The sequence below is a fragment of the Crocodylus siamensis genome, chromosome 1 (assembly GCF_052110815.1).
Source record: "Crocodylus siamensis isolate JL-2025a chromosome 1, ASM5211081v1, whole genome shotgun sequence".
Taxonomy (NCBI): Eukaryota; Metazoa; Chordata; order Crocodylia; family Crocodylidae; genus Crocodylus; species Crocodylus siamensis.
In genome coordinates, this window is record NC_143395.1 from 379,875,335 (window position 1) to 379,897,105 (window position 21,771).

General features: G+C 40.5%; 1 protein-coding gene across 2 annotated transcripts in view; it reads left to right on the plus strand.

Moving 5' to 3' along the window:
* FLT1 (fms related receptor tyrosine kinase 1) overlaps positions 1-21,771 on the plus strand; it is a 155,907-nt gene that overhangs the window by 20,390 nt on the left and 113,746 nt on the right. For both annotated transcript variants that reach the window (XM_090028283.1, XM_090028293.1), the window contains exons 2-4: positions 6,602-6,698; positions 6,998-7,221; positions 17,845-17,969. In XM_090028283.1, the coding sequence (XP_089884409.1) occupies positions 6,602-6,698; positions 6,998-7,221; positions 17,845-17,969 (446 nt within the window). The remainder of the gene's footprint in view (positions 1-6,601; positions 6,699-6,997; positions 7,222-17,844; positions 17,970-21,771) is intronic.

Below are 21,771 nucleotides of genomic sequence, written 5' to 3' on the forward strand. Positions count from 1 at the left end.
TTCTTTATATCCCATCTAAAAGAAATCTGTACCTGTTTATTTTTTTTAATAGGTAATAGAACAAAACCCTGGATATAACAAGCTTCCAAGGTTTTGTATTTTAAGTATAATGAAAGGTGAGGCTTGAGATTCTGTAGGTGGAAATTTTTGCTTATGATACCACTAATGAACTCAGGAAAAGTAACATATTTTATCACATTCCAAGGAAAGCTTATCTGATTGACCCTGTGATCAGTATTCTGGAATATAGCATAGGGATCCTGAGTGAAGAAGCAGCATTAGTCTATGCTAACTCTATGAAGCAGAATCCAAAGAAAACCTCTTGTTAGCATGTGGACACATAACATGGCCAGAATGGATACATTTTCCCTGAATTTTACTCTGTCACCCATAAAGTAATACACAACCCACACTGGCGTTGTCTGTACTACATGCTATTATGGCACCTTGCCACAAGGTGGCGGGGGAACTGTTAATAGCCTATCATTGAGCAAAGGACTACCCTGGGATAAAAGCAAGGGGAATGGACATGTGACATTTATTCTGTCATAAATTACCCCAGGGTGATGTTGTTATAGTCTTTTCCTCAATACCTTGACCCAAAGGAGACTTATTCTGTAGAGGCTGTGCATCTGATATCTGTTCCACTTTTACTATGGAGTAAGATCATTTTTTTCCATGGTAATCTTGATGTGGTTCCACATCCTTAGACTACACCCTTTGGGGCACAGGCTGTCTCTATTTCATTTTGTGCAGTATCATGTGCACCCAGATTTTTCAGTATTTGAAACCAGTTTCAAAAGGAAACAACAAACTTTTTTTTTTTTCTTTTTGTTGCAAGAATATTAGAACCATCATTACTCATATAATGAGCAAAATGTAAATCAAATACATCTGCCGGGTAGTTTATTGGATTATTCAAATCCTTTAGCTGGAGAACATAGACAAAAGATATAAGCTAAAATGTCTGACTTTAATTTCTTAACAGCTGCCTAAACACTTCTGATTATCTGTAGCCGTACTTGAAATGGTATAATAATCAAGTACATTTGATCTCAGATTTTCAGTACAAGAAATTATCCAGTTAATAAAGTTGTCATTATAATGCACATAAGCCATAGCAAAAATGCTCATGGCACATCCTGTCAGTCTCCAACAAATTCTGCGAATTCTGCTAAATACCTTGTCACAAGGATATGACAAAGGAAAGGAACTTCAGAGGTGTAACTGGACAATATCCAGCTCTGGGCAGGAGCAATGGATGTAGGAGAGATGTTACCTCCTTTTTTGCAGCCAACACGCATCATTTGGCCATTCTAACACCAGTTTCCAGAGGCAAAAAAAGGAAATGACACCTTCCTCAGGAGCAGTGAACTACCTCTGCTGTCCCTATTGCTGGAGCCAGAGCAGAGCTGTGCTGATGCAGGAAGGTGCAGTGCATAGGGCAGGGGCGGGCAATTATTTTGAGCAGAGGGCTGCTTACTGAGTTTTGGCAAGCCATCGAGGGCCACATGACAGGCATCCCAGGGCAGATTAATATTAATTTTCTAAATCTTTTAGGGGCCCTATGGGCCAGATAGAATGGCCTGGCAGGCCACATCTGGCCCCTGGCCGCATTTTGCCCACCCCTGGTGTAGGGTGAGTAGGTAAGACATTCCCCTCTCTGATTAGGCATCATCTGGGGCTCATGCCCCAGTTGCTCAACCATCTTTTTGCTGCTAGTGCATTTGTTAGCAAAGCCAAGACACTGGCATTTCGATTTTTCAAAAATGATAAAAAAATGTAACTATATTCATCAGAGGGATTGCAATGCCAGGCCTTGGGTCTGCGCAGATGTAGTTAGGGATCTTCTGGAAGGGCTTGATGTTTTTAAATCTGCAGGCCCTGATGCCCTCCACCCACGGGTGTTGAGAGAGCTGGCAGGGGTCATTGCTGTGCCCTTGGCCTGGCTGTACGAGCGATCATGGTCCACGGGCCAGGTGCCTGGAGATTGGAAACTAGCTAATGTGGTCTCCATTTATAAGAAGGGGAGAAAGGAGGACCCAGGAAACTATAAGCCCATAAGCCTCACATCAGTCTTGGGGAAAATCCTTGAAAAAATTATCAAGGATCACATCTGAGGGGCCAGCAGGGGAGATCATGCCCAGGGGAAATCAGCATGGGTTCATCAAAGGCAGGTCCTGCCAGACCAACCTGATTGCCTTTTATGACCAGGTAACTAAATCCCTGGATGATGGTGTCACCATGGACATAGTCCTTCTGGACTTTAAGAAGGCCTTTGACACTGTCTTTCACCCCATTCTCATTAATAAATTAAGTGACTGTGGCATTGATGCCTACACAGTTGGATGGGTCAAAAATTGACTGATGGGCACACCCAGAGAGCGGTGGTGGATGGGTCGTACTTGACCTGGTGGGATGTGAACAGTGGGGTCCCCCAGGGCTCGGTCCTGGGGCCTATACTGTTCAACATCTTCATCAGCTACTTGGACGAGCGGGTGACATTGTCCAAGTTTGCTGATGACTCCAAGATGCTTGAAGAGAGAGAGAGGCTGCAATTAGCTTTAGACAGACTACAGAAGTGGGTGGATGGTAACAGGATGGGATTCACTGTAGATAAATGCAGGGTGCTGCACCTGGGGAGAAGGAATCCACAGCATACATACAAGCTGGGAAACTCCCCGCTTGTGAGCACAGAGGGAAAGGGATCTTGGAGTCATTATTGACTCCAAGATGAACATGAGCCGCCAATGCCAGACCACGGCCAGCAAAGCCAACTGCACCTTGTCATGCATCCAAAGATGCCTCTCAAGCCAGTCCAGAGAGGTGACATTGGTCTGGACGACATTGGTCTGGCCTCAATTGGAGTACTGTGTCCAGTTCTGGGCACCGCACTTTAAAAAGGGTGTGGTCAGCCTGGAGAGGGTTCAGAGGAGGGTCACCTGCTTGGTGAGAGGGCAGCAGGACAGGCCCTATGAGGAGAGACTGAGGGACCTGAATCTGTTCAGCCTCAGCAAGAGGAGGCTGAGGGGGGATTTGGTAGCTGCCTACAAACTCGTTAGGGAGGGACCCTATTCCCCCGGGCAGCACCAGGAGTGATGAGGAACAATGGCCAGAAGCTGCTGGAGAATAGGTTCAGGTTAGAGATTAGGAGGCACTATTTCACTGTTAGGGTGGCTAGGATCTGGAACCAACTTCCTAGGGAAGTGGTCCTCACTCCTACCTCCAAAAAGAGGTTGGATGAACACCTGTCTGGAGTCGTGCGATCCCAGAGTGTAACTCCTACCACTGGTGGGGAGTCAGACTAGATGATCTGTTCAGGTCCCTTCTGACCCCAAACTACTATGAAACTGTGAGGCTCAAAATGATAAATCCATTCTGTAAAGACTTGGGGACCTTCCTTCTTTGAACACATCATTTAGAAACTGATTTAATATTATTTATAGTTAACAGCAGGGATTGGGAACATGGGCTGGATGTGACCCATGGAGGCACTGGATCTGGTCAGTGGAGCCTGAAGGCTTTGCCTCTGACCATGTCCATGGTTCACCACTTCTTCCTCCCCTCACTTCCTCGCTGCTGTGTTGCCAAAGCCAATGCCATCCAGCTTGCACCAGACAGAAGTTGGGCTGTCCAGTCCCACAGCCTAAAAAGATTGCTGGACCCTAGTTAACGGTGTGGTGTGTTAATGAACTGCATAAACAGATCATTAGAAGAGCAAACTGAGAGAACTAACTGCAATTTTCTAATCCTTCTGAAAACATACATGGTTAAAGGGTAGACTTGTGCTTTTTAAGTCATGGCTCCATAGATACACAACCATGAAAAAAAGAATGTCAGCACAATGCTTACCTGCCAGTTTGGATTAAGATTTATTGGGGCCCTGGGCAAATGGAAAATTGGAGGCCCCTACACCCCATTATAAACATGAATGTATGGACTCCAGCGGGGGGGGCACCTTCCTCTCCTGGTGCTGCCACTGCTAAGGGCAAGGCAGGCCTCCATTCCCATGTGCCCCCCCGTGCCTCCCCTACCAGTCGCCTATGAATATGAAGGACGTTCTGTTTTGAGGCTGCTGGAGCTCTCTTTGGCTGTCTAGCTCTCAAACTGACTAATCACTCCCTTGTGTTGCCCTAGCGCCCACTAAAGGGTCCCTGTCTTGAATTAAGCAACCTGGGAAGGGATTGCTGACTTCAGCACAGTAATTAGTATTTAGAATAGGAGATGAAACACAAACTGAGTCAAATCTTTGGTATATAAGTCTTGTTAGGACTTTTGTAAATAATAGGTTTGCTGTTTCCCAAAAGGAGCTATCACAAATTTCCATCTGAGGTGTTTGACATTTCACACATATCAATGTTTATCATGGTCTAAAATTTATTTTTATACTCATTTTGCTGATGGGCAGGGAGAAGGAAACAACCTAACAATCATCCTGTTAGTAGCCTCTTGCTTTGGTTTGATTTGTCAAAACTGTTTAATTAAAATAACAGTCTTCAAGCAAACTATTTTTTCCAGAGCAAAAGGGGCAAAAACAAAAGTCAGGTTTCTCATGAAAAGGTAATGTCCACATTTTTATTTCACTGTTGTTCAACAAACAAATTGCAGAGATCCTGTACAGATATTTAAAATGTGTATTTGTAAAAATACTGCCACTGAATTGCTCTGCATACTGATAATTAACCAAATATTGTGATTTATTTTACTTCACTCTAATTTTGTGCACTGGGCTAGGTCACATGATACATACTGAAAGGTAACTGTGGTTGACTAGAACTTTATCAGGAAAAGCTGCTCAGAACTTCTCATACCTGCACTCGGTGTTTTCAGCTGGCTTCCAGGTCATTTCCACTGCCAATTAAAATACTCTGTCTTAATTGCTGAAACTCTCAGTGGCTCAGGTCACAGCTACCTTACAGCTATATATGCCATCTACCAAGTCATCTGCCTTCCCCTGGGACACTGTATCCTCATGATCATAGTGGGACAGCTTTTAAAGGAGATCTGGAGAGGAATTTCAGACCTATCTAGACATAGCCTGGTGATTTAGGACACTTTGAGAGGTGGAAAATGCAGATTCAAACTCCCTCCGACCTGAGGATGGCATAGAAACTAGATTCTCCCACCTTCTGTGCAAGTACCCTAACCACTGGCCTAAAAAAATAAGAGCTCCTTTCTCCTCTGACATCAAGGTCGCTAATCGTGGTTTTTCTGTGAATGACCTTTGAGGAACATGCATGAAAGTTACATGCCTGTGCAGCACCCCAGAGCCATAGAGGAAATTTTGTGAGCGTGCTTAGAAGACAGGTGGAAATACAATGAAAAAGGCAGGTGGAAATACAATGAAAAAGCCACATTATGGCAAAAAATGCCTCTTATGTGGCTACATTTGGATGTGTAAGTAGCAGCTGGATGCCCTTAGGTGAAATAGGATTTGGGCCTGCAAGTCCATCATAGAAATGGATCTATACTTTATTTGCTTGTATGGATTCAATAGTTATAGGAGCCCCAGGATTTAGTAAAATGGATGGATTAAAATCTCACTCTACCCTACTTCATTACATAGTACACAAGACAATTGTGTTTTTAGTATTGTCTCTTTCATATATTGTTTAATAAATACTTTCTCTTCCTCTTTCTCTTCAGCTGCCTTTGGGTTGTTGCAGAGTTGTTCTTTTTATTTTGATGCAAGATCCTTATGACTTTGCTTCAAGACTTTTGGTACTGTCCAGGTTTTGACCTAAGCTGGTAGCCTTTTGCTTGTCCGGAATGCTTTGCAGTCAGTGTGTAGGCAATGGGATCAATGTGTTGAAAGTATTTTGTTTCACAAGAATTTTGGGCAGGGTCAAAGTGGTCTGTCATGGCAGTTTTAATGTGCGGGATAGTAGACTGTGATGCTAAGGCTTTAGAGCAAAGGAGTAAATCCTGAATGCTTACTCAGTCTTTCCAAGGCTCCCTTTGCTTTTTTCAGGTTTATGTGAATGAGATTTATTTGTGACTGAAGACATGATAACCCTTCACGGAGGTCATAGGTCTTGTTGTGAAGTGGGGCTTCTAAGTGGGAGGGCATTGTTTTCTTCTTCTTTCCCTGGACTCCACTGGAGGAATGGGCAGCAGCTCGCACTGGTGCCCTACTATTCCTTGTGAAGCTCCAGAGAGAGAAGACAGCTGAAGTTCCTTGGGACAGTGGATAGCTGGGGGAACCCTGCTAGTGCCATTCCGTTGGAGATACGTAATCACAGTGCTAGTTTACTACCAAGCCACATGGCCTAGGGCCTTTTTCATGGGGGGAAAATATGTTTCCACCCCCTTCTAGAAAGGAACAATTCTGGAACAGGCTCAGAGGGTGGAACATTGCAGGGATTTCCTTTCCTTTTCCTGCCTGCACAAGCTATTCTCATAGGAGAGGTTGTAAAGCCCTGAGTAGACTACAGGATTTGGCCCAAAGGAAGGAGCTGGAGCGGGGTTGGGAGGGAGTGGGAGAAGGAGGAGGGGAAAGTTGTGCTAAACCTGTCCAATGCTAACACTAACAAATGGTTGAGTAAATTATATACGGGAAGGTGATTTGCCATTGTTAATGACTTTCTTATTGTTTTTCTAGGACCTACTTCAGGGTCAAAATTAAAAGTTCCTGAACTGAGTATAAATGGCACACAGCACGTCATCCAAGCGGGCCAGGCTTTAAATCTCACGTGCAGGTAACCAGCTGAGTTGGCTTCACATAATTTGGCTGGGTATGCACCTGACACTTCTTTTTTTGGAACTAAAATTGGAAAAAACCCCAGTGTGATGGGGAAAGGTGGGGGGCTAACTTCAATGGCAATTGTTTAGTAGTTCTTTGTTGCTGTTGTTCTTTGTTGTTTCTGTTGTTTTTGGAGAATAAGATAAAAGAGAACCCCAGAAATAGCCTGTTATAATAAAAAATAAAGCTTGGGAACTGGAGCTTTATCATTGTAGCCCAACATAATTGTTTTTGCTTCCTTATCTGTGTTTGCAGGGGGGAAATGGTTCATTCATGGTCCCTGCCTGAAACACTAAGTAAAGACAGCAAAAGGTTGAAAGTAATTAAATATGCCTGTGGAAGGAATGGGAAACAGTTCTGTAGTAGTCTGACCTTGAGCAGAACTCAAGCAAAAGACACTGGATACTATGGCTGCAAATACCCATCCTCAAGTGCTGTAAAAAAGAAGACAGAACCTACGGTCTATATATTTATTAACGGTAAGATTCCAATTTTTTAAAATACTTTGGTGCTTTAATTACAACACAACCCTAAGAGGCCACATGTGCACATCAACTAGGATGCAATGTATAAATGATATATGTGAATGACATTTTCAGCCTCATAAGATTTAGGAAAATGTATGGACTCATTCAAAATCTGCTTGCCCATCATTTGAGAAAACTAATGCTCATATTTTATTTGCAAGAAGAAAGGGAAAAAAAGCCAAATCCAAACTTAGCTCACCTAGGGTGGGTAGAATTTTTTAAGGTGGATTATCTTAAAATGGATCTGAAACATATATGTGAAATAATTAGGGTATCACAAGACTCAGATCAAATGCCATTTAAAAAATGTGATGCTCCTGATTTGCTACTCGGCATAGGTGCTCACTGTTCATTACCATTAAAATATGGCAGGCTTTCAGATAGCTGAAGGATACCAAATGCTGCCTTGTAGTGAATGAAAAAAATACGTTTTCCAGCTCCCAAGGGCAATCTTCTCATTGTGTAGGAAATTAATGTTCAAATTGTTGTCAATTGAAAAATGCAATAGTCTGAAGTTAATTCTTATATCAAACATGGAAAAAAATCCAGAATCAATGAAATCAAAAGGAAATCAATCTGTATGGAGGAACTTTTGTGTTCAGTGACCAACTATTGCACATTATGTGGGAAATGAAGAAAGTAGGTCAGTTGAGCTATAATAATAGGCATTGCTTGCTGGCCCTCACAACTTTCAGGATGATTACGTTCACCAAAAATAAAATTAAAGCAATGATAAACCCTGCAGATTTTGCAGTGTTAATCTTTCTTGAGTTTTCAGCCCAAAGTGACAAGATTAATGGAGGGTCTCCAGTTCATAGATTTTGAAAACCTGTGCGAGAGAGAATGCACAACTGGAACTTTTCCAAATGATGCGTCTGCCTGTCCTAATACAGCAGCTGTCAGACTAAATCAAGCTTGGTTTGGATTTCCAACATGAAGAATGTGATTAAGGTTGTGTAGAAATTGAACCATTTGGACTACTTACTTACCTCTATAGAAAGCAGGATCTGGGCTCCCTTGTGGTCCATATCCTGCTTTGCTTGGCGTGTTTGGGACTGTTCAAGAAACTACATTCAAGAGGCACTCAGTTCCACTTTTACTATAGCTAAATGACCCTGCAGGGTATATTCTCCTTGCCAGAACCAATCTTAGGGGTGGGCAACGTGGGTGTCTTCCCAGGGCATCATGGTTGGGGGGTGAGGGGTGCTAAACACAGACTCACATGTACACACACACATGTGAGCAACCTACGCTCACAGCAGCATTCTTCCCTGCCCTGTCCTAGCCCAAATGATACCTGCCCCAGGCAGGAGGAGTGGTGTCCTGCCCCAGTGCCATGACAAGGAAGTTTGGCGCCTGTGGCAAATCCTGCAGCCCGCCCTCACCCTGTGCACAGATCCAGGGGGCACATTTCCCTCCATACTTGCCTGGGAATGCACACAGCAGCCGTCCTCATGCCCCTCCAAACGAGCCACTCACAGCTCTGTCCCATGCCCTGCCCCAGCTGGGCAGCACTTGTTGGTGGCCCTTTGCTTTGGCACCCAGGGCAGTCATCCCACTCGCCCCTCCCTTGTTACACCCCTGCCCTCCCCCGCCTCCATCTGCAGCTCAGGAGGAGCCAGGCTTGGCACATGGGGGCAGGATGGCACGTGTTCCAGTCTACCTGCAGCAGCACTGCTGACTTGGGGGCGGGGGTTGAGGAGCACCAAAATACAAGTTTGTCCAGGGTGCCATTTTCCCTAAGGCCAGCTCTGCCCCTTTCCCAACTATTTACCTATGTGACTTTTATTAACATAATTCAGTGGGCTTCGGGCTATGAAAACATCTATGTAAGAGTAAGGAAAGTAGAAAATTGCTCTTTTATTGACTGATATTTACTGCTGGCCAGCAAAATCTGTAATAGAGTAAGATGGGAGTATTAACCCTTTGCATTCTCGCATCAAATGTGAATTTCTCTTCCCATCTAACATAGACGTATCCAAAGCTTCTCTTTCATTTAGCTACATAAGAAGAGCAAGGGTGGTTGCTCCATTGGCTAAACTAACCTTACACAGAAAACCCATGTGCTAGGGTGGCATGTAGGAGATGACTCTCCTCTCTCTCTAACGCCTCCTACAGGAAAGCATACGAGAGACACTCTTCTGTATTGCTGAATAAATACAAACTGGAGATCAGTCAATTTTTCTACCTCTTTATTGCTTTCTGAACAATATGTTTTTTCCTATCATTTGAAAGAGAATCTAAATTAGACATGCAGGAGCTATGCTAGATTGCGTAGGGATTCAGGTGATTGAACAGAAACAGCAGGTCAGAGAAACAGGGGTCTCTCCAGTTAAAAAAAATTCTTCAGTATGTCAAGTAAAATTTTCAAAGGTGCCTAAATGACTCAGGAGCCTAACTTCTATGGACTTTCAATAACATTTAGGCTTCTTGGGGCTTATGTCATGTTGAAGATGGGTTTTAGGTGAAAATTCTACTCATGACCTTACTTTCTTAGGAAACTCAAAAACGGCATTCATTGTGTAATTCTGTTTTATGCCATAATATCTCTGGCATCAGTTTTCAAAATATGATAATTTCAGAATATGTCTTTTCTATGGTATGTCAGTTTCTTATCAACAATATGCAAGTGATGTCTTTATAAATGAAGGTGAATAATTTTGGCAGACCAATGATTATGGAATAAGCATAACTGTTTGTCCAATGTCTAATGAATGTATTAATTGAAACTGTTATAAACTGGGGAGAAAAATGTACTGAATTTAAGCAAACTGAGTAAGAAACCTTTAAATGGAATATATATTGACATCTCTACTCATAATCTGTGGTGTTGTGGTGTTATCACTTATAAGGGAAATCATGCTCTTATAGCCTCTTAAACTTAACTCAGTGTGTTTTGGAAACCAGGAGAAATTTATTGATATATTTATAAATCTATTGAATTCAATTTAGAAAAAATAAGTAACCTCCATTAAAGTAGCTTTTTACATTTTTAACAAATGTGTTACTTAATTTCTGTGTGATTGGGAAACAAATGGTTTTTAAAATGAAGATCACTACAAGTTTTGTATTGTTTCCAGTGGCAGGACATTGTGTCAGTCAGTTTCTCATATTAGCTGCATGGGGATCACTAAGGTGTCTCTTTCCCATATTTTATCGTGCTATATAGGAGAATAAATAATTGCTATTTACAAACATAGAATCTGAATCAGGAAAGTTGATATCGTTTGTACAGGAAGCTATCACTTATTGCTTTAAAAATGTTGTTTGCTTCTGTGATTAGAAGCAAGGGTAGGCCTACATGTTTATTAATGAGCCTTTGCTATTGCACATTAAGTTTAGTATCTCTGAGATACTAGATAAAGGTACAGTAGCTGCCATATGTATAGTAGGAAAGGAGAATGGTTTTTTTGTGACCCTTAATGTTCAATAGACTAGTTCTACTGTGCATTAGCACATTAGGATGGTTTTTGCCGTGACACTCTAATGCGCAGTAACGCGCCCACTGAATATCAACTGGATAGGAAATAAACTGTGGAAGAAATCAAACTTAAACTCATTAAGAAAATATTATATAGAAAGAAATGAAGTACAAGTCTTTTTTCCTGTCAGGTAATGAAAATTCTTGTAGGGGCTCTGAAAATCCCATTTGCATACCTTACACTTAGCCCTTTCAGTCCCCATCCTTTAGAAAAGGCAGCTTCATTAAGTTTTTCTCCAAAGCTAGTCAATACATCCACTTCTCTTTCAGCTGGAGAGGTCACTACTGTGTTGTACTGGGGAGTTTAGTGTACAATCTGTGGAGTATTAATGCTGGGTGCAGACAACCCAGGAATTGAGACTTGAGGCATGGGGAACAAATGCTCTTAAGAGCCTTGGATTTAGTTGTAATTCACTACAACACTGGATCATGTGGTACTAAGACTCACAGAACACAAGCCTTGGAAAAGGAAGAACATTTTAAATGTTCCTTTCCAGGATGTGAAACTCAGCAGTGCTTTTACTTATTTGATCATGAGGCCAAGCCCAGCTTTTCATTTTTGCCCTACTTCCCCATCTTACCTACAGGGTTTAACTGACCACACAATCTTTAATGAGATACTGGTATTACTCACAGGAATAAGGCATGCAGGGTTTTCTGCATGTAAAGGTATCATGCTAATAGGATGAAGCAATATAAAAAACATGTCAAATGAGCTGCATTCCAGGCAGCTCTTTTGCCTGGTTGGTTTTGCGTAGAAGGGTTCTCCCCATGCCTGTAGCTTGCAGGTATCTTTTTCCTGGGTACAAACTCTGCCTGTTGCTCCAGGCTAATCTTTCTCTGTGCTGCAGCTCATTTGTTTTCTTTCAAACCAATAACAAGGTTACTCTGGTGTTTTAACCTCACCTCTCTTTGCAGGAATTCAAACAAATGCTGATCCAAGTTGAAAGGTTGTAATTTTCCCTGATGAATGTAGAGTTAGCTTGTTAATAAAGCATGATCGTGTTTTAATTATGGCAAAATAGAGACTTTTCTTCTACAAATGGATACAATTTCACATGGGGAAATGTAGCCAGTTTCACAGCCAGATGATCATTTCTTGATTACAGCAGCTACAGGGTAATGTTTGACCATTGGCAACTGCTATTTCATTCTTATAAATCTGATAATGTATTTGAGAGGACCCTGCTAAACCTTGATGGCTGGGTCAGCAATGAGAATTATTCTGTGCAGCTCTTTATCAATGCCCAACTCTCACTCTTTGCAAACATTCCCAGTGTGCATATGTTTTGCTCTTCCTGGTACTATTCCCTGGAAGATGAGATATTCCTTAGCCATCCCAGCAAGCATCCCACTTAAAATAATCTGGGTCTCAGAACTTGAAGATGAAGCAGCTAAACCAAGGTTTTAGAACAGTACAACTTAAACAGATCCATAACACCTACAATGTCAAAAAGTTCTGCCAATTTTGATTACTTAGTTTATGATGCCTGGATATCTCAAGCTGAAAAATAAAAAATAACAAAGCTTTCAGTAGTAATGTACATTTAAAAATTCAAGCCTTTGAACTTTCAAAATGTTTGTCCTTTGGGGCTGCATCCAGATGTGCATGGATGTTTGGTTCCCTGGGGACAACTAGCAGTGGTACACCTTGTGCCACTGCTGCTTGTCCCCAAGGAATGCCAGTGCCACTCATGCTCTGGCATGTGACAAATTGCCCTGGTTGGGATAAGGGATGTGGGGGCCAGCCCAGTGCCTTATGTGGCGTCCTGGGTGCCTTGCAGGGCTGTAGCCACGTAGCTTCTGCTGCATGGAGCCTGGCTGGCAGTGGACTGTGGCTCTGGCTGGCCAGGCTCTGGCTTTGGGTGGCACATGCTGCCGCTGCACATGCCATTCTGCTTTATTTCAGCAGGTTTTTTTTACCCCCAGATAACTGCGCTGCTCCCTTGCAGCGTGGAGAACAATGGAACATGTGGTATATGGCGCTGCAGAAGTGTCTGCTATGCTGCATGCCGCATGGCCATGCTCATCTGGACATGGCCTGGGAGTGCATTTTGAATTGCTTGAAGTAGACTGTGCAAGTCCTTGGGATGTGGAAGTCCCATTGACATCACTGGGAGTTCCAGTTGACAGCTTTCTGCATCCGGCCTTGCCGTTAAAATGAATTAAAGCTCCGACTTGAATGGATTTAGTTGCAATACTACACAATATTATGCCTCAGAACAGGAAGAGGATCTAAAAACAATTCCCTGGAAACTGGTTTTAAAGTTCAGAAGCATCAATGTTAGAAAAATTCAGCTGATGAAGGTTTAGCTTAAAATAAAAAAATACTCTGAAAGTCAACAAAATATTTGGCTGGGTTTTTTTTTAAATTAAGTAACAACCTGGCAATGGAATAATCTGTCCTAATATCCGCAGTCTGGGTTGTTTTCTATCTTTCTTATCCTTGTCATGACCTGTCTTTGCTATTTGGCACAGTGTTATCATAGGAGCAGCATTTCTGGCTAGCAGATCATCCCACTAAGTCATATTATACTGATGTTATTAAATGAAAACTAGCTGAAACCAAACTAGGCTACAGCTATTTGCAGTAGGTGAACACATTTTTCATGCATAAAAAAGTTCCTGTTACAAAACAGAGACCAGGGAAAATACTGAAATAAATAACATATAATTTCTATTTCTGCAGATGGAGGTACTTAACACTTCTCATAGTGAATAATTCCACTGGATGTGCCACCATGTGTACAGTGAAGCATGTGCAGTATCAGGGATTTAGATTTCAAGGTCTTTAAAATCAGTGACTGTCTTTTCATCATTGTCTATACAGTGGTTCACACAATGGGGCCCTGATCTTTGACTGCAGCCTCTATACATCACCACATTGATGATGATAATGTGCAAAGTAATAACACATTAGAATAATAAATAGCAAATTCCAGAAATCAGTTATGGGATGGCATTTGTGAGAATGAGTACCTAAAGCTACCTGAAACTGTTCTAGCAATAACTTTCCAAACTGTCACTAGTTGCCTTGACTATTGTGAGTGAAAATATTTTCTCTTAAGAATGCTATAACATCATCCCCTTGGCAAATTTATCAAAATGAAACTGTCCTAAAGTTCTGCTAGCAGGACTTTGTATCTTCATTTTGCATATTTATTCACCCCCCTCTGCACTTTTTTGCTTGTCAAAATTATTTTTGCCCTGAATTTGAGATTGTTAATTTGCATATCAATACCATTCATTCTTCATTGTTTAGAAGTTATTATCCCTGGTACAGCATTTCTTCATAGACTAAGAAGTGAGATAAAGAGTGTAGAGTTTTCTGGATAGAATTAGTTTAACAACTTAAGGCCAAGTTCTGCCCCTAGATGTTCACAGTCCACTTTTATTGTACCAGACTCACCTTTTAGTAGTACCAGAGAAAGTCAAGTGACTTCATTGTATAGGTGAGAGTGGGATTAATGGGGTTGCATTATATAACAGAAATTTGAAATTAGTCCACTTACCTTAATCAAGTTACATATCTCGAAGAACACAATTTAAATGTCCTTGTAAGTGGGAGAAGATGAATGTCCTGAACATAGGGAAATCTTTGCTGTGGAGGCTAAGCTGCCTTGGTGATGAGCCCAATATAAAAATAAATATCCTGACCCTACTGATCAGTGGCCAGACTTCCATAGACTTCAATGACTCTTTCATCCATGGACTTCGCTTCTGACATTTTAATTTGTTTGTTCTGATTTGCAGTTAAAGAATTTATGTATAAAAATGAGGCTACTTGCTCATTTTTGGGAAGATGTGTGTAAGCTAATCAAATTGCTTGTGCAAGATATATAAATAGCACAGATTGGTTACTGATATCAGACTTGATATTTTCCTGAATTAAGTCTTTTACATATTTAAATGTGGCTGCTAACCAACTGAATAATAGTTGCTATATATGTTCACAGACAATGTAGGAAATGACCTTTGTGGGTTTTGTGACTGAATATTTTCTGTGGTTTCATGTTGATCATGAGTGAAAAATATTGAGAGTAACATAGCTAAAACCTAGTACAGAGTCACTAGCCGCAGACACAATTATTTTTCTAAAATACGCTGTTCAGAATGTAGGAACCTTTATCGTATGTAAATATTCAGGTTTTATTTTTTTCTTTAGTTGCAGAGTGTTGTACAGGAAAGAATAAACACAATAATTCACTGCAGAACTTAAATGTTTAAAACCAAAGCAACTTAGCATATCTATCTTCAGCAGAGCTGAAAATCCTCTTCTATAAAGATAAAATATTGTGTTCAAAGTCAAAAACAGACCCTGCCATATTCTGTTAAGGGCCTGATTCACTACTGGTTTTCTCGGATTTTAAATATAACCAGGGATCCTGGTTTTCTCTGATGAAAAATATCCCCAATTTTCAGTTAAGAAAAAGTAACCTCAACTCCACATTTTCTGTGATTTAAAATGAAATACCACTCATAGAAAAATGTGGATTGGGATTACTATTTTTAAATGAAAATTGGGGATTTTTTTCATCAGAAAAAACCAGGATCCCTGCATACGTAACATAAAACTACACTAGCATAGCATTGGAATGGTGAATCAACCTCAAAAGGTGGAGTTGGCTCAAAAAACCAGGGGCAGGAAGTCAGGTAATTTTAGCTGCACTCCTAGTCCTAGCCAACTGATTAAGGAAGACTGGCATTTACATCATCTCAGGAAAGAATTATTTTTCTCCAGTGATCAGAAGGGAAACATAGCAGTAACTGCTATCCATAGGTAGCTGTCAGCAGTGGAGGAAGAGGAGAGAGAAGGGAACAAAAAGTATTGTGTGGGGCAGAAAAGTTCTGTGCCATGAATGAAATTGTGCAGGTGATGGCTATGGCCTATCTTTGCCAAGAAAGAACCAGCACCAGCTCCTAGTTCTGGAGTAATGACTGTATCCCCTTATGAGCAGTAAGAAGGAAGGAGAATAAAATCAAAAGGAGTCAGGAAAAGCCTCCAAAGTAATTATGAAAACAAAACTGCACTAGGAAGCATGATGCATATTCCTTTTAATCAAAAGCAGGAAGACATTTGGAGCACTTGGGGACATATATTGCCCTCGCTCTGTGGCGGAACTCCCTAGTGATGTCAATGGGAATTCTGCATGAGAATTGAGACGTAGGGATAAATGACTTTTTATGTCTAAATGCCATACTGCACAACTGTAATTCAGATATATAGAGGAAGAGCTGCTTCCAATGTAATGACTGGACTGAGTCAAGCAACCTTATGAAAGAGATTTTAATGCTTGACTGTTTCCTCCAGTGTGAATGGTAGCATGCACATCATTTAGAATAAAAGAAAAAAAACGTTGTTTGCATTTTAGACTGGTTTCCTGTCACCTCATTTAGATGGGCAGGGGTCCCCTGAGTCTAAGACATCTCAGCCCCACTCCTGCAATGTTGGCATCAGTTAGTGGTGACACTCTGTCTGCAGACAGTACCGGTAGTCTTCAGAGCAGCTCTTCCTCACACTTGTCATGATATAATGATCACCAGGTTATGATACAGGAAACCACTCTGCAAAGTTTGCTGGCTTTGGAAAGCAGCTCTTAATTTTGTGTCAAGGATGAATGAGCCTTAGGGGAGTAGTAAGTCTGTTAACTTTGCTGATGTTAAAGGGCTAATGACCTCTTCCATAACTGCAGCTCTTGCAAAACAAAAATGTTTCTTTAAAGTACTGCAAGCAGGTTCATTCTTAGTCTTCTCTTGAAACCTATTGTAAAGGAAACATTAGACTAAGAAATCCATAGGGTATTTTTATTACACGTGCATCCTCTATTACTCATAAGTTCCTTTTACAAGCTCAGTCGTTTTTAAACTAATAAAGTATTGTGATGCATTTACCTGTAAATGCTTTTGTGACAATTTCATTTTATCTATCAAACCTCCACAAACTTTGTGTTTTCCCCTTTACGTTGGGGTAAATTTTAAGGTAACTCTTAACTTCTAATTTTCTCCAGTAGAAATAAGAGTAGAATTTGCCTCCCCCCCTACTAAACACCTAAGATATACTTTTATTGCATAGCTTAATGAGAAATCAGGACTGTAAGGCTCCACTTTTTATTACAACATGCTGTTAACTGAAAGGGAAGCAAAAGGAATGTATTTAAACAGGATCTGTTTATGAATGCAGATAACCTCCCTCTTTACAATGAGTCAAACCAACTTTTCAGATCAGAACCAAGACAGGATTTGTATCCACAATTTGTAGTTTGAGTCTATTTCTATTAATGAAAGCAAACAATAAAACATTTGCAAAAGTAGCAATAATGTTCCTTTTCCCCCAAATATGAGCTTTTTATGTCAGTGTCCTTTGACAAAAAGATGATTGTTTAAGGGTACAATAAATTGTACTCTCAAGACTTCATTCTTGAGTTAAATAAAATAAAAGTTTCTTTAGCATTTGGACTTGTTGCTTACACAGGAGACATGTAAGTATTGTAGAAGTGGAAGGAAAGAAATGGTTACTGCTGACTAATCCATATTCCAAGAGTACTTCCATATCTGTCTGAATGATCATATTAAGATCCCAATGCTAGGGCTTCTGAAATTTGGTATGGGTTTGCCACTTACTCTCAGAGGAGTAGAAGAAGATTTTAGAAAGTGGTGTCCCTTGATAAGTGGCTTCTAGATCCAACTAAGCTAATTACTTCTCCCAGTGATAGCAAAGAATAAATGAATGGAAACACACTTTTTAATTTATGTTCTAACCCTATATGAAAAACAATAACCAGAAAAATATCTGTTGGAGCCTATCTATGTATGAAAGATAATGCCAACTCTTCATATAAAGAAATGCTCTGTAGTGATTATAAATGGATGATAAATGTATCTTTCAACAATACCCAAATAATGTTTTACCAGACCTGTTTAAATGAGATGTGGTCCCCTGGTAAGCATTTTCCATAGATACTTTAGATAAATGAGTAGAGTCTTCTAGTTGTTGTAGTAATCTGTATGTAGATCCTGTTTAAATTTTCTTTCAATTTTTTCGTAGCATTTTAATGTTTAATGTTTAACTGCTTCTTTTTATCCTTCTTATGTAGATACAGGAAGTCCATTTGTAGAGCTGCACAGTGACATACCTAAAATTATACACATGATTGATGGAAGAGAGATGATCATACCATGCAGAGTCACAGCTCCAGACACTGCTGTTACTTTAAAGAAGGTACTCTAATTTGTGTATATGTCTGAAAGTGCTACGGCTTATATGTACTATATTTACTTGAATACAAGACAAGATTTTTTTGCCCAGTCAGAGCGCCTCATCTTACAATTGTATACAACAAAACCTAATTAAATACATTATGTATCATTATACTGTTGCCAAAAGCAGCATGGGCTCAGTAATGGAAACTAACTAAAGTTGTTTAAGTAAAGCCAACACTGAGCATGACTATAAAGCATGGGAGAGCCAGAACCAGGCCTGACACCCTCCTCTTGGTGCCAAAAATGGATTTGATCCTAGCCAAAAAGCCCAAGATGTTGATTAGAACTTGTTGTTGTTGTTGTTGTTGCTCTTAAAATGGGATTGGGGTTGTTCTTAAGGAGGGTCTGGAAGTACTGCAATATCTGGCCAGCACTCGGAGAGGCTGGAGCAAGTTCTAGCACTCTCTCCTGGCACCAAAACACTGAGAACCTGCCACACAAATAGGATAATGCAGCCGATCTATTTATTTATTTCCCTCGCTTTATACTGCTCATGTGTTCTTGGAAAACGGCACATAACTCGAATTTGCATAAAGGGAACTCACTTTACAATGTAACAAATAGGGATATGTTCCAAGACCTTGCTTTTACTGACCACCAGACCCATTTCTACCACTTATACTAGACAATTTTGGTACTCACAAACAGCAGACAATACACACAAACACAGGGCACTATCATATTGGAGATGGCAACTACAGAAACACGTGTCACAGACAATGAGTGAGGAGCACAGATCAACACGGGAGACTGTTTTGGTACGTGTCACTCCTACAATGCATCACACAAAGCAGCTGACTGGGCTTCCACCACACTGATCGCGTAAGAGTGAATTTACTTCGCATATAATTAATTTTGGGTATAAGAAGGGTCATTGCATAAGAGGAAATTCACATTTTTTTAAAGAATGTGAATTTTATATAAGCGAGGGAAATATATATTTAAAAAAAAAATATATACACATCATCTAGCATAAAACTTTCCATCACACACCTTAAAACCACATTGAGAAACCATGCACCTGTTACAATAAACACACTCACTCCCCTGCACACCCACCCGCTGCCTTTTCACATGCACAGAACCCGCATGAAGGGAGAGAAACCTGTATATGGTAGAGTCCATTGAGTGCAATCCTACTCAGTGCTGACTCTTTTAAAAGTCATTGTGAGCTACAACATGGTACATATTGCAACTTCCTCTTCACTCCCACTGAGCTCCACTTTTCCTTCCCATTTCCAGTGATTCCTATTTCTTCAGCAGCCTTAAATGTCTGGCAAACATTACCAAACAGTTCACCCAGAATCCCCTTGTTGACCCCTCTCTCACCCTGTCACATATATGATTAGCGTGGCCCTGCCCTCCATGAGGTGAAGCCGGACCAAGTTGTCCTGTACCTTATATAAATTTTTGGAGCATTCTAGGACTCATGACAAGAACACACAGTTCCAGTCATGAGTGAGAGACTAATTAGCACATAAATCCCTTGTGGGGAGGTATCTGGAGTACACATGCCTACTGAGTAGTGGACTGAGTGTTGAGCTGTGGACTTACTTGAAATGTTTTTGACTTCTGGTGCCAGCCCCATGAACCATATGGTTAATCATGAGCCTTTGGGTTTTGGACTAATATCATGCATAGTGGGCACATCTACATGAGATGCTGACTGCTCAATAGCCCAGTACTACTGCACAATAGCATCACGTGGCAAAAACCATGATGCAATGCTACTGTGCAGTAGTAACGGGGTACTATGCATTAGCATCACAAAAAAAGGCATTTGCTGGTGCTACTGCACAGTAACTCAGGTTACTGCACATTTATTTAGAACTTGTTTATATACATGATAAACAAGCACTAAATAAATGTGTAGTAAACACTGCACAGTAGTATCTTGTGTAGATGCACCCAGTTTGTACTGTATGTAAGTAGATATCAAAGTGCTGTTTAAAAGTATGTTTATGGAGTACCTGTGCTAAAAGTTACAGCAGTTTCAAGAAAGGTAAAATACATCAATTCTAGATGAACTAAATCTGTAGGTACTGTGTGCGAATTTCTATAGCTATGTTTATTTTGAAGTCAGTGTTCTAAATTTGCTCCTTATTTCCATGTGGTCAGGGAGAGCAGGGTCTGACAGTAAGGAAGGGGTGGGCGGTGGGGAAGGGTCTACAGAGGGAAGAAATTGAGGGGAGGCAGAGGGCCATGGGGCTACATCTATTTTCCCTGCTGTAGCAGTGGGATAGGGACAAATTCAAGGTAAACACACAATAATTTGGTTCTATACCTGGAAAATTATAACTGATTTATAAATTTTCTATACATAGAACCTAATTATTGGGGGAGTATCTTATAATCAGGCTTGTCTTATATTAAAGTAAATATTGTAATATATGTGTATGTGTACACACATTTATATATACATGACATTGTTCCTTTTTTCGAAAATATTTTTATGATTCTGAAATGTTCCAGGAATTTAGGAAAACTTAAGCTTTTTTGTTAAATGATAAATACTGCCCTGTATACCACTGCTGCTACAGGCACCACATTGTTATGTCTCTGGGGTGCACTACCCACATCTGTACTCTGGGGTGGATCTTTATATTTTGCATAAAGATTTATGCTAAAGTTGAATGGGAACATTTTAAAAAATACTAATGGGATAGAAAAAGTTTTCCCTACTCATCTCTATATATTCTCAAGGAAACTATCAGAATGCATCAAATAACCTCCTAGGTATCAGAAGGAGAACAGTACTTTGTTATGTCTCTCTAGTTTAGCTTAATTAGAAGAGAGCATTCACAGAACAGAGTTGTATAAATGGAGGTATAACAACCGGGTTCTGTGCTCTGGGCAGCAGGGGCAGCAGTTGTCATTCTTGGGCCCTCTTTTTAAATGGGTGTATGGGGCTGGTGCCTCAGTTATGCAGTCAGAGTTTCAATACTATATATAGGCTGAAGTGAATGAAGTGAGCTCCATACATGGAAGGACAAATGATCAGCATTGTTATGGGGGGAAAAGGTTAACACTCTTTGGGGAAAATAGCAGGAAACAGTAAAATAGGATGCAAAAAAACCTGAGAAACTGTTCAATTAGCGTATATTGGGTCAAGTTTTCATTTGCTCTGAATCATCATAGATCAACTAGCTTCAGGGATCCATTGCCTAGTCTCATTTACACTGGGATGTGATCCTGGTGTTTTAAGTCAGGGGTTAGAAAACCATGATGGGTCTACGGAATATTTGCTGGGAGTAGGGTACTGACTTTTCTTCTTGTTTCTAGCTACTGAACGATATGAAAGGAAGTCAAAAGTAGACAGAATGTAACTGCTTTATTCTAAAATTACCTGCAAAATTTAATCTATACATCATGTTGTGAACCCACTATATTTTGAAGAACTTGTGGAATGTCCTGTACGTTTCCCTGAATTAGGTGTACTGATACAGTGCCTGATGTCTATAAACAACTAAAGATTAACTAATATCTAATGCTGTTATTTGTAAGTTTACATGAGTTATGATGTTTGATATGGATGTAGTTTTATACTCTTGTATGATAACCAGTCAAAGAGGGTGATGAGACTTCCAGAGGATGTTCACGCCTAGAAGATCAAAGCTCAAATGGTTTGGAGACGTAAACACTGAAATTTTATATTTGCATAGCTATGCATATTGTGTTCCAATGCAGGCAGGCAGGCAGGGGAAATACTTTTTTTAAGGGAAATCTTTTAACAAAATAGTATTTGATTAGAACTGGAAGAA